Source organism: Sander vitreus, chromosome 9 (genome assembly GCF_031162955.1).
Source record: "Sander vitreus isolate 19-12246 chromosome 9, sanVit1, whole genome shotgun sequence".
Classification (NCBI taxonomy): Eukaryota; Metazoa; Chordata; class Actinopteri; order Perciformes; family Percidae; genus Sander; species Sander vitreus.
Genome location: NC_135863.1, coordinates 8,979,774 through 8,992,891, shown reverse-complemented (window position 1 = coordinate 8,992,891; position 13,118 = coordinate 8,979,774). Strand labels below are relative to the sequence as shown.

The window sequence follows — 13,118 nt, the reverse complement described above, 5'->3', positions numbered from 1 at the left end:
GTCATTGAAGGGTTTCAAAATTATTAAATTCAATAATTCATCCCCTTTAAAGCTTCATACTCAAAACATGATTTATGTATATAAAAAGTGCACTTCTGTACAATTTAGGGCTATAACAGTAGACCAACCAAAATGTTAAAGCAGAGAATGTTTTTTTTTTTAATTCCTAAGAGGTTCTCAAAGAGTTACTCTAAAATTCATCAAACATGTTTTCTTTTCATGTGTACAGCAACTAGCAACTAATGGTTTTAGTTATATTGATACGCCTTAAGTGGGATTGTGTGGGCTTTAATTACTTCCTCAGTTTCAGTCATTTATTTACTGCATCCCTGGTAGGTATTTAGACCCTGTCTGGACCAGTTTTGACAAATACCTCAGTGGTTTATTGGTTCATAACCAAGGTGATACATCTGTGGTACAAAAGTCTGACGGCACGAACAAGGTAGCAGGACTATTTTTATTACACTCGGTAGTCACGCCTGGATACCAAGATGTACATTAACCTATAGCCACATTGCTGTGCAAACCTCTTAATCTGAGTCAACCATGTTGGTTGTTGTCAGCACTTGTCATGAGAGGGAAGCCTAGAAGCATGGACACAGACACCCTGTAATCTATGATGTTTGAGGTAGTTGAGTTGTGCTGACAAGTTCCTTTACAACATCGACAAACAAATACAGCAGTGACAAGAACTTTAGATGTGTAATGATTGACAGTTTTATCCCTCTACCCATCCCTTCCCACATTAGTTCATTTATCTGTCCAGTCAGTATAGCGTGACAATGACACTAAGACCAACCCAAAGGTGAACTTTTGATGTGGGGGTGGTATGTGCAATGCAATTTATTTTCTGCAGTGGTTACAGCTTTGTTTTTTCGTCCTCATACCTCTGATTCTTATCTCTTACATCCTCCCTCTTATTCTCCAACTGTTTGCTCACTCCACCTTTGTTTTAGCATTAACACAATAGTATTCTGGGTTGATGTAGTGGTTGCATTGTATCTTCTCGTTCCACTCATATGAAAAGTAGTTTTTAACTACGTACAAGTTAAATCTCATCAGGAGAAATTGAGTCAAAGGATAACATTTACATCCCTTCGAAACAATGAGTCATGATGATGTCACGGTCTGTCAGGAATGGCTTGGACCCAAATGCAGTTTAGATTTATTTAACAAAAATGAAGTACATACCAAAAGTGTCCAGAAAGCAACTGGCAAATACTAATTCCAGAACACACAGGATCTCAAAAACCAGAACTCAGAGACGAAAGGTAGACTCCAGACACGAACACACTCACAGACCACACAGCAACAGAAACGTAATGCTCCCACAAAAGACAGACAACACAGATACTAAATACACAGGTTAACAAGGACTAACAAGAAACGGGTGACACAACAGGTGAAACAAATCGGGGCAGAACAATCAAACAGGCGGGAAAACAAAAGACAGGAAGTAAACTAGATAGGACAAGGGAGACAGGACAAGGGAGACAAGACAGACTTCAAAATAAAACAGGAAACAGATCACCACAATCATGACAGTACCCCCCCCTCCACGGGACGGAGCCCAGACGTCCAAAACCAAAAACCGAACAAAAGTCAACCCAGAGAGGGCGGAGGGGGACCGGAGGAGGGACGAACAGAGGAAAAAAAAACCAGGGCTAGAGAACAGAGGATAGTGGGAACTGGGGACCGTGGGCACTCGGGAACTGGGGACAGAACCGCTAGGCACTAGGGCATGGGAAACTAGTGGGCAAAGAGGCCTGGGGGAAACTGAGGGCCACTAGGGGAAGCAGAGAGACCACTCGGGACAGGGAACAGAGAGGCACAGCACAGATGGGACCCCTCTGGCGGTCAGTGGTGAAAGCGGTGTCCCTCTGGCGACCGGCGGCGAAGGCAGAACACTTCAGGCGACCGGCCGCGAAGGCGAAACCCCTCAGGAGGCCGGCCGCGAAGGCGAAACCCCTCAGGAGGCCGGCCGCGAAGGCAGCATCCCTCAGGCGGATAAGCAGGGCGGCTAAGGCTGAATCAATCGGGAGACCTAGCGGGCCAGCGAAGACTAAACCCCTCTGTGGGCCAGGCAGGCGATGGGTCAGCCGAGCTGAAGACAAGCGACGGGTCAGCTGAGCTAATGTCTGCCAACAAGGTAACAGGAACGGGAGTAGGCGGGTCCGCCAACAAGGCAACAGGATCAGGAACAGGCAACAAAATCAGAAGTCGGCAACTCAACCGACAGGGTAACTGGAGCAGAAGTCGGCCTGACCGCCGACAAAACACTGGGGGCAGGAGTCGGCCGGACCGCCAACAAAAGCAAAGTCTCTGGGACGCTGGAGACGGGCGAAGTCTCAGGGGTACCGGGAAAGGGCAGTCACTGGGGCAATCTCAGGGACAGTCTCAGGAACGCCGCAACCCGACAAAGTCACTGGGGTGTTGGAGACCGACAAAGTCGCTGGGGTGCTGGACCGACAAAGTCGCTGGGAGGTCAGTCGACCTAGACTCTGGGAGAGCGGTCAGCAACCACTCTGGCTCTGAAAGAGTGGTCATCGAAGACTCGACGGCTGGACATCAGCTGAGACTCTGGACGTCAGCGGCTGTTCTGGACGCTGCTCGGCTCGGAAACGTTAGAGAGCACGGGCTCAGGTCCACTGGAAAACTCGGACTCCGGGCCACTGGAGAGCGGTTGAACCAGTGCATGGCGTCGGGGACCATGTCGACCACGTCCTCTCTTGCGGTCTCCACGGTTCCCAGAAAATATGGCCAGACGGGTCCCTTCAAAAGACTGCTCCAGGGAGCTGCATGAAGGTCGAACTGGACCGTAGATCACCAGCTAGTAATCTAGCGGCTTCGGCCTCCTCAGTCCGTCTAGCACATTTAGCTAGGTACTGGAACAAAGTCATACAAGTCTCTGGCTTTCCTCCAGGTGGAGAAACTTCCTGACTGGGAGAAGCAGGCAAAGGGGTAGGCGGGGTCAAAGACAGAGAACCTGTAGCCACAATGCTAGCAGGCCTAGAAGCAGGCAGGCTAGTGGGTGCTAGCTGGCTTGGAATCTGATGAGGAGCTGGTTCGTGACTGAGTGAAGCATTGGTGGAGTTAACAGGTTTGATTGAACACAATCCTTTAGTAAGTGGAGGAGCTGGAGCAAAAATGAAGCTTGTAACCCAGTTAGGAATAGAGTCCTTTAACCAAGGTTTTTCCAAAACCTTCTTATGAGCCAATGCCAAAATAGCCTCCTTCTGGCAATCATCGTTAGCCTTCCTCCACCAGGCTTTGAGTTCCATAAGTTCACATATAAGGTCATGAAGCTCATCAGAAATCATCTCTGCTGGGTCCATGTTTGGTGGGAGCATTCTGTCATGGTCTGTCAGGAATGGCTTGGACCCAAATGCAGTTTAGATGATTTAACAAAAATGAAGTACATACCAAAAGTGTCCAGAAAGCAACAGGCAAAAACAAATTCCAGAACAAAAGCTCAAAAACCGGAACTCAGAGACGAAAGGTAGACTCCAGACACGAACACACAGCAACAGAAACGTAATACTCCCACAAAAGACAAAGACAACACAGATACTAAATACACAGGTTAACAAGGACTAACAAGAAACAGGTGACACAACAGGTGAAACAAATCAGGGCAGAACAATCAAACAGGAGGGAAAACAAAAGACAGGAAGTAAACTAGATAGGACAAGGGAGACAAGACAGACTTCAAAATAAAACAGGAAACAGAACATCACAATCATGACAGATGAACTTACAAATATCTAAACAAAGTAACTTGAAAGAGGTTTACATTTATGATGACAGCCAGTGAGCACAGTTTGTGGTTATGTTATCTCACCCACATCCGTTGTCCATATTTGTGCACAGGGGCCATGCGCGCCTCAAACCAGGTCTCCACTGCCGTGTCATGACATCACCTCAATGAAATTGTTTTTTATGTGGGTGAACTAGAGCATGGCAGCTGGGCTTTCCAAGAGTCCAAACCCAAAAATCTAAAAAGTTCTCCAATAAGCGAAGCAGCATAAACAAAGAGGGAATCAAAACGTCAGAAATGGGGGTGGGATCAGATGGTCTTTGCAGGGTTAAACAGTGAGGTAAACATTCGTTTCTGTGGCCTTTTCCAAGAAGCAAGTTCACTGAGGTCACTGGGTAACTTTGCTGCATAAAACCTGAAACACACAAAAGCTGTTCTAAATTTTGCTCATCGTTATCCAGATAACTCAGTAAACCTGCTAAAAGATGCCTATGCTTATGTAGCCTATATGTTCTACAGAATATTGAGGCAAAAATACACCTTCTCACTTCTTAATGATTTATTGTTTATTCTGAGTTTTCAGATGAGTCATCTTGTATTAAAGTGAACCTTCTCTCAACCCTTGCCTGGACCCTTGTGGCTCGTGTTGCACTCACTGAATCCTCATTCCTGTTGGAAGAATGCAGCCCTTACAGTACTGTACATTTCTGTTAAGTGTGGCCGAAGCTTGGAGGCATATTCCTGGGTACTGTAGAAGCTCCTTTAGTTGAGGTGAACGTTGTGGGCCAGTGGTGGCACATATGCACTGTTTGAAGAGTCAGAATGGGAGTGTTTGGCTAGTTGGCTGCCACTCTTGCATACAGTGCTGTAGTCTAGGTCAGCAGCAGCCAGTCTGGCTGACATGTTTGGGCAATTCAGGGAAACCTCTCACTCCTCAGAAAGCTCCTGTGGGTGGTATCCAAAAGGTTTTGATAAATCTTAGACACGCTACTGTGAGAAAATTAGGTGTTTCCAGCTAGAGGCTATTCTAGTAGTGCCAGATGCGGTACTGTGAAAACACAGACACATGTATATCCTCAGAGAAATATGTGTTAGCGTGTCATAGTTCACTAGCTCTTACATTTTGAGTAATTAGAAATCAAGAGTTACTTGCAGGCAACATGTCAGAGATTATTGGAATTTACATAAAACCACATAAAAGTAGACAACTAAGATCATGCTTTGAAGTGCTTTGCAAAGGTATAAAGATGGCATACTCTGTGTAACCTTATATTATTCAATTTAACAGTGGGATTGAGATGACTATAACCCTTTTTTTTGTCTTTGGACCTAAACAGGTGTGAATGCAGTCAGTATACTGCTAGGCCTACTAGCAAAGCTACCACCTTAATCCTGTAAAAGGATTAGCCTGATTACCTCAGCATAAATCTCTGCACTACGCTTCAAATAACACTCTTTGATGAAGCATTACTTGCTGCTGATATTATGACTATGTTGCATGGTAAAAGGGAGACTGCATCATTGTATTCACTGTTAATTCAGTTTTCAATAGAAAAGGAAACCGAAAATAAACAATTATATTGTTTTGACTGCCTGGCAAGTGAAGAGATCATCATTGTTATCATCAAGTTTAACTGGCTCGGTATTGATAATATAGAAATTTACACATACCTTCTATAATAATATGGTCTACCTTCCTAACAAACCTCTGTGTCCTACAGTAGCAATGGATGTGTGTGTGGCATTTTCAGTACAAATATACAGTATGAGGCAAGTTAATTTGATTCACGACATATCAAGACTGTGGGTTAATATTGCAAGTCTTTACTTAAAAATCTTAATTGGCTTTTATTTTGTGGTTTTGGCATGCCTGCAGCTCATTGGGGTCACAGTGGAGTCAAGTCTATGCTGCAAGACTAACAGATGAGATTATTTAACATGTGACAGCCTGCTTCAACATGAGATTAGAGAGACATCTTCTGCAGTGGTATGTAACCTTGCATGCATGCGTGCATTTTGCAGGTTTCTTCTGATGGTGCTTTTGATTTTGAATACACTGATTGTACACAAATTTGCCTCACGGGGCCTATTTATTTTGTTGCCAAGAGTTAGATGTGAAAATTTATACCACTCTCCTATTTGTACACTGAATGTACAGCCAGCAGCTGGTTAGCATAGCTTAGCACAAAGACTTGAAACAGTGGGGAACAGCTAGCCTGGCGCTGTCCAAAGGTAAAAGAATTCCACCTATCAGCACCTTTAAAGCTCTGTAGTGAACACGTTGTATCTCGTTTGTTTAATCAACAGACCGTCTATCATAAATCAATAAAATGCAATGCAAAACTTTACTATTTTATGTAATTTTATTATTATTATTATTTTCTATTCTTAACAACATGTATACTAGGCTATGTTTCAACATATTCCAATACGCAGTTAACAAATCCTTAACAAAATCAAATATGATGAGGATGATATTGACTGTTGACAAAAAAAAGACTGTGATTTCTTTTTTGTATATTTCTGTGACTTTCTCCCACTTTCACAATAGGAAATACACAGACGTGGATGAACTCCTCACTGATGATGTTTCACTGATGATGGAAAAATACCAGAGGCTCATGTTTTTTTCCAGACACAATATGCACCACCCACCACATTGGCTTAAGAAGCAAGCGTATGTTGTACTGGACAGATGGAAGACAAGTTTACACAAAAATGTTTCCACATCCAGAATGCTTTTGCCTCTTCTTAGTCCCTGTCCTAGTTAGCCCGTTAAAGTATTTATTTTTTATTTTTTTTTAAATCATGGCAAAAACACAACAGAGACCTACACAGTATACATGTGTTTAAATATTGTATGACATTAGAGGATTTCACTCTGTACAAACACTGTCTTCATAAATAACTTTTGTACAGATCAACCCAAACTAATGCTACAAAAAAGTATTTGAATTCATATTTTTTACAAGTACATGAGCATGTAATATTGTCTATTGTTACAAAAAAAAGAATATTGTAATTATGTTAAATTACAGATAGCTGGTTTGGCTTTTCTTTGGGTGGTGGAGAGGGAATTTGTGATATATTTTCAAAAAGAATCGCTCTATCTTCTCACCTTACTGTACACTCATATTTGAGAGCACCCATATATATGTGGGACATCAGGGTTTCTTTACAACTGGATGTAAAATGTATCCTTTAGAGATCAATCCTCAAACACTAGTGAACTAGTGGAGATGTTATAGTTTTTTTTATAGAACTATTCTTTACAAAAGAAGAACTTGTCTGATGTCATAAATTGTCTTTCATTGCTCTCTATCCAGCCGTCCGAGACAGCTTTCTTCCTTCCTCAGCAGGCAAACTCTTTGTTTACTCTACATCGTTTTCCTCTTCATCTTCCATACTGGCCAGCTCTTTCTCTGGCAGCAGGCCATAGCTGTTGAGGAAGGCCTCCACATCAGTGGCAAAGAACTCCTCATTTAGGTGCTGCGTGCAGGCCAGGAAGTTTCCTAGTAGTTCTCCAGCCTTGTACACCAGCAGCGTAGGCAAAACCTCATCTGAGAACCGCTCGGAAGCACCGGATGCGACAGCATCAATCCTGCAGAACTTTACAGTGGGGTACTCAGTGGCCAGGCAGTCAAAGCAGTTGTTGAGTTCCTCACAACCTTTGACCCCAACCTTGTAGATATGGACAACCACCACTGTGCTGTAATGTTCCTTCTCGATGACTTCTAGGAAGGCCTCTCCACTGTCCAGGTCATGCACACCTTCAAACCTGGGCCCAAAGCTGAGTTTATCATGCATCTCCTGCATGCACCGCTTTCTGTATTTCTTTAGACATCCCTCATCCTCCTCCTTAAGCAGCTCATACTCTTGGACACTCATCTGCAAAAATTATATCAAACAATAGTTAGAATTTATATTGGCTATGGAATTGCATGATTTGCAATTCCTAATGATGTGTTCTGTTTTGTTGTACCTTGCGGTTAAGGTTTGATCTGGTGTCATCTTTTGGCTTGCTCGGGGATGACATTTGTCTCAGCAGTTCCTTTTTTGCAGGTGGCAAGTTTTCCTGATCCATACTTTCCAGCTTAAACCTCCTCCAGTCATTGATAACTCCTTTTGGACCTATGGAGAAGGCAAACAGCATTTTGTACTTAGTTATTAAAGGGTAGTGATGATGAGTGTATTTCAGGCTAGCCAACTCTGTAGCTTCTTTTAAATCCATGCTTAAAACTCACTTTTATCTGAAAGCCTGGTCTTAAATTGCAACTATGTTTTAATCCTGTTTGGTTTTATTTTTTGTACGCTCATTGTTAATTCAAATGTTTATTCTGTTATAATTTTAAAGTCTTTATTTATTTAGCTTTGTAACTCTATTTTCAAAAGTGCTATATAAATACACTTTGTATTATCATTGTTATTATTATTATAAGTGTATATCTAAAACTATTTAGTAAGACTGCAATGCTGATAGACAAGAAAGAAGGAAGACATTTTTGTTTGCAGACACAATTCAATCCTATATGTAAGAGTAACTTGATTGTGGTTTAAAAAAAGCAGCATTCTCAAACTTTACTCTGGAGGTACAAATAATCAATGATATGTGGGATTTCAAGCTAATGACTTATTATTATTTGTAAAATGATAGTGTGCAGCTATGAGTCAGTGGTAAGTATTGTGCCCTGTTTTACTTTAGGGATTAAAGCTTCATCTCAACCCTCTAGGAAGTGAAGTCATTGCACCACTGGTGCTAAACAAAAAGAAGATTAGAGTGCCAGGTAAACTGCCAAAGCTCTAAAGATCTGTACTCCACTGTATTTTGCTTTGGTCTTCCTGTTATGCGTTTACAGCTGATTGCTCTGTAATCAGTGCTTTTGCTTTACTGTTTGTAAGGTAATTTCTATAGAAGGCTTCTTAATGACTAATAACTGAGATGTACAGTATGTTTGCAATGATATAGTAGATCGACCAGACCCACTGCCGATAGCACAAACACAAAAACTGGTCATCAAGTTGTAAACATGTTCAGTTCCTGTATCATGTTTGGAAACATTGCTTCTACTCACCTGTTTGGGTTGCAGTCTCTTCCAAATCAATCATTTTGTCAGACATTTTTCTTGTTTGCTACCTGTAAGATAAAAACTTGAAAATCAGACTGAGTTAAAGGATGTAATTCAAATGATGTGGGCATTATGGAGGCTTTCAATATTTGAATGTTCTCATTGTTCTCAATAAAGTAAATTTATCGCTACAGATTTAAAATCTTTGCACTGTGACAGAGCTACTGTAGACTATACCAAGTGAGTCCCATGATATTTAATTAAATTAATGCTGTCTAAGAGGATTACTGATCTGCAATAGATCCCTCTACTGCTTGTTGTTAGCCCTTAGGGGTTGGCTACTAAACAATCAACAATATATGTGGGTACATAACACAATAGATGCATTTATTTAGGATAACCAAAATAAATTAATGAATATATGATTTCATGTTCTTTACTTTGATGTGTGATTTCATGTGATTGTTTAGCATTTATATATAGAAAATGTACAATGCATTTAAATGTAATTATTTAGTCACTTTTCTATACACTCTGGGTTTCACACTGCTTTGTAATGGGGTCAGTGTTTAGACCAGTTGATGTGTGTGACGTAGGCAGAGCCAATATCTTATTGGATAAAACAGCCTATTCAGTGTTTCAATTAGTGTCTTCCTTCCTGCTTGCAGTCACAGTGCTGATCTGGTCTGATGATCTTTGCGGCTACCTTTCTAACCCCCAAATCCAGTGTAATCAAGTCGAGATTTGCCATAATTAGTTCCAGGATGAGCAAATGAAATCACATAAGTGTTTCAACTCTGTATGTGTGAGCAAGCGATAGACAATAAACTAGTGTAAACAGCTGACTTTCAATTAGACACAGACCCATGACTAAATTCAGTACCAGAAAGAAAGAAAGAAAGAAAGAATCTTTTGTTCTTATTCTGTGCAGAAGCCTTTACTTTAAAACAAAAAAAAACAAAAAAATTGGTAAAACCTCTATATATGATACCTAAAAGGGTAAAATAGTGTACATGAAAACATAAATAACTCATGATGGTCCCCAAATAAATGTAGGCTATGTAAAAACATAAATACATAATAGGGATAACAAGAATAACTTACCTCCTATTACATCCATTCAAAACTAAACCATTTCTACACATTACAAACACAAGTTTAAGCTGAGTCCAATCTATTAGCTTCCAAAACTAAGAGATGTCAATAGAGTTTTTCTTACCTCCCACAGTCACAGTGAAGTCCTCCCTTTGTGTCAATAGCTAACCTTGCACTGGTCTACACTCGATCACTTCACTGAGCTATCTGTTGCTGGATGGTGTGTGTTTTTGTGTGTATGCGTGTGTCACTTGTAGCCAATGAAATTGGTCTAATGGAGATTTTAAAAGACCAGAACATAGACAGAAATAGAGCATAGATCCTAAGAGGATTTCACTTCAGGAATTAGAAGCCTCTACTTGATAAAGGCCCGACTACACACAATGAAGAGAGAGAGAGAGAGAGAGAGAGAGAGAGAGAGAGAGAGAGAGAGAGAGAGAGAGAGAGAGAGAGAGAGAGAGAGAAAACATCAAAACTTTCATTTCTTTTTTATGAGGATAATCTAAATCACTAGCCAATAATCTTGTGTACTACTCTATTCAGGAGCAGACAAGAGCTCTTGTGTTGCATTTCACTATAATAAACAGCACATTAAGAGTTAATTCAAATAAGGGTACTATATGACCCTGTCTGAGCTGTCTGGAAGTTCTTCCAGGCATAGCTGCCAGCCTCGTGATGTGTTATCATGTGCTTCTTGATTATTTTCAACACAGTAATCCCACTGCAGTCTCTTCACCCTTCTTAAACTGTGTTTGTTCCATACTTCTTACAAGTATAGCTTTAAAGTTAGGAGAAGATTTTCTTTTTTTTTTATTATCACATAACAGAAAATAGGAGCATCTGTGCATCATGTTGGTTGTGAATAAGTTAGAAATACTAAACATATCAAGAGCATAGCACATAACATGGTAAATTGCACTAGAATAAATGTAACTATTAAATTAAATGTGTGAGGCACTTACAGTATTGTTCTTTAAGTTATGAAATAATTAAGTTGTTTTTTTTAAGCCCAGTTTATATAAAAAAGTTGTAATTCTTTGATTGATTGATTGATTGATTAATTGATTTGATTGAGATGTTTTACTTATGCCTACGTAAAAAAAGTAATACCACGATGTGAAATTATTAGTATTATCAGCAGAATGTGTTGGAGTATTAAAGCTAAAATTACTCACAATGCAAAATAGCCCCTTTAGAGTGTAATATATCATAAATGTTTGGAGTATTATCACTAATTCGTTGACATGTAAGCAGCATTTTAATGTTGTCAAGTTGGGTAGTTTAGTCTATAAAAATTCTTTGTCTTTCCCTACATGCCCCATTGAAACTTTCCTTTTGCTGAGTGCTGAATGACAGCAGTGCAAATAGGAACGGTACATGCTCTCCCACACGTTAGCTCATACAACCGTGTTTGACTTCTGTGCTTCATGTCTGTTGCGGCGTCCTGTATTTATTGGCTTAAAGGATTACTAGACTTTTTTTAATTCAGGTACACAGAGCATGTCAGGTAGGGTTTATTAGTGTCAGTCTGTCAGTATGCACATGTTGCTTAAAATGAAATTTAACGGATTATTTAACACCTTCTGTTCTAAAAATGTCTTTCAGCAACTGCTTAGAGTCCAATATTAGCTTGGCTAAGTATCTAACTGAACTCACGTAATAATATGTTCAAAGAACTGATGTTTTTGTTAGCCACAAGTCACACACTGTTGCAACAACAGTATGGCCTAGAGCAATCTCTCCAAGAAGAAACATTTCTTAAAGGAAGCCTTGCATGGGAAATGCATTTCAGTGTCTCTATGGTTACAGAAGATTGTGTGTCTGTGCCCCAGTCAGAGTCGCTTTGTTACATGATCATTGGATCACTTGGCTGAACAAGAGAGTGAAAGTAGATCAGCTTTCGGACTTACACCTCTTTTAAAAGCTAAAGGTCAGCCTTGTGCCTTTGTGATTTAGGCCTATGAATAATTATGCCTTTGTAGAAAGAGTTTCATAAAACTTTTTTAACTTTCACACATGGACCTTACAGGGTTTACAGTTAAAATACCAGACACTGACTGGCTGACATACCAACTTATCCACTTCAGACTATAACATCTTAACACCAAAGGCATAGCTACTTGTAAAGTATACATCTAACTAAACAGATTTACTCCTATAGGTTTAATCCTATTAAATTCATATCACATTAAAGTAGATTTTCAATACACCACAGCTTGTAAACACAAGGATTTCAGTATCTTCTTGCATCCCCACGTGTAGGCTGACTAAATACCATATCAACTCATTTAACCACTTTGACGTATTATATTAAGTTAATCACTTAACCTATTTGTTTTGTGATTTAAATATACAATTTACTATTTATTCTGTATTCTGCAGTGGATACAGTATAAGAAATTGCACCTTTTTTGTTTTCATGATGTTTTTTTTAAAACCTTTTTTTTATTTAGAATATTTTTTGCCGTTATTAGGATTAGAATAGTTAGTTATTAGAATATTTTCTATGTCTTAAAACAGGAAGTGTAATATTTTACTTTGTTAACCACTTCAATAAAAAAAGAAAGAGAAAGAAAGAGTATTTAGTTCACTATGATCTCCTTGATGATACAGGCAATTTAGACTGACCAAATGTAGTATGTAAGTATGTAAAATGAAAGAAAAGAAATGTTGAACTCATACCTTCTTATTCCCTATTTCTTTATGACTTACCAGCAGGTCCCCCCCCTCCTCCGAGTACAGAGACAATAAACTCAAAAAAACATTGTATCCGATCTGAATAGCTCAGTATCTTAAAAGAGAGATTGGCAGTTGGGAAAACTAGTAAAAAGATATACAATACCAGGAGAAACTTACAGTGAATGAAGTGTGTGTGAATAAATGTGCGTCAACTTTGCTTACAAGTACTTAGGACAGATCTTCTTAAATGTACCATACGCTCCATGACGTCTTTGTATGTCGAACTAAGCGGTATAGAGTTACACCATTTCAAAAAGCCTGGAATTACTACCAGTCACTGCTTCCCATATATCCATGCTGAGGCTTGAAAATGCTATGGTTTTCTAAGCTTTGGGTCACATAATGTACATTTTCAGAGCTGCTGTGTTCATGCATGAGAAACTATGTTGTAATACATCTTTAGTCTGTCTCAAGTGCTATACTGCAGGTACAATAGGCAAGTCCTTTTTGTCTCATATTCT

The 13,118-nt window shown here is 39.8% G+C and overlaps 2 protein-coding genes across 2 annotated transcripts in view; one reads left to right on the top strand and one right to left on the bottom strand.

The window, feature by feature from the left end:
• The window catches only part of arpc5b (actin related protein 2/3 complex, subunit 5B), a 174,358-nt gene that overhangs the window by 101,879 nt on the left and 59,361 nt on the right, over window positions 1-13,118 (top strand). The window lies entirely within an intron of this gene.
• On the bottom strand, window positions 7,123-8,875 carry pdcb (phosducin b). Its single transcript, XM_078258579.1, has 3 exons — window positions 8,830-8,875; window positions 7,740-7,888; window positions 7,123-7,645 (listed from the first exon to the last, which is right to left on the bottom strand). Exons 1-3 carry the CDS (start codon window positions 8,873-8,875, stop codon window positions 7,130-7,132), a joined length of 711 nt encoding a protein of 236 aa, XP_078114705.1. The 3' UTR covers window positions 7,123-7,129.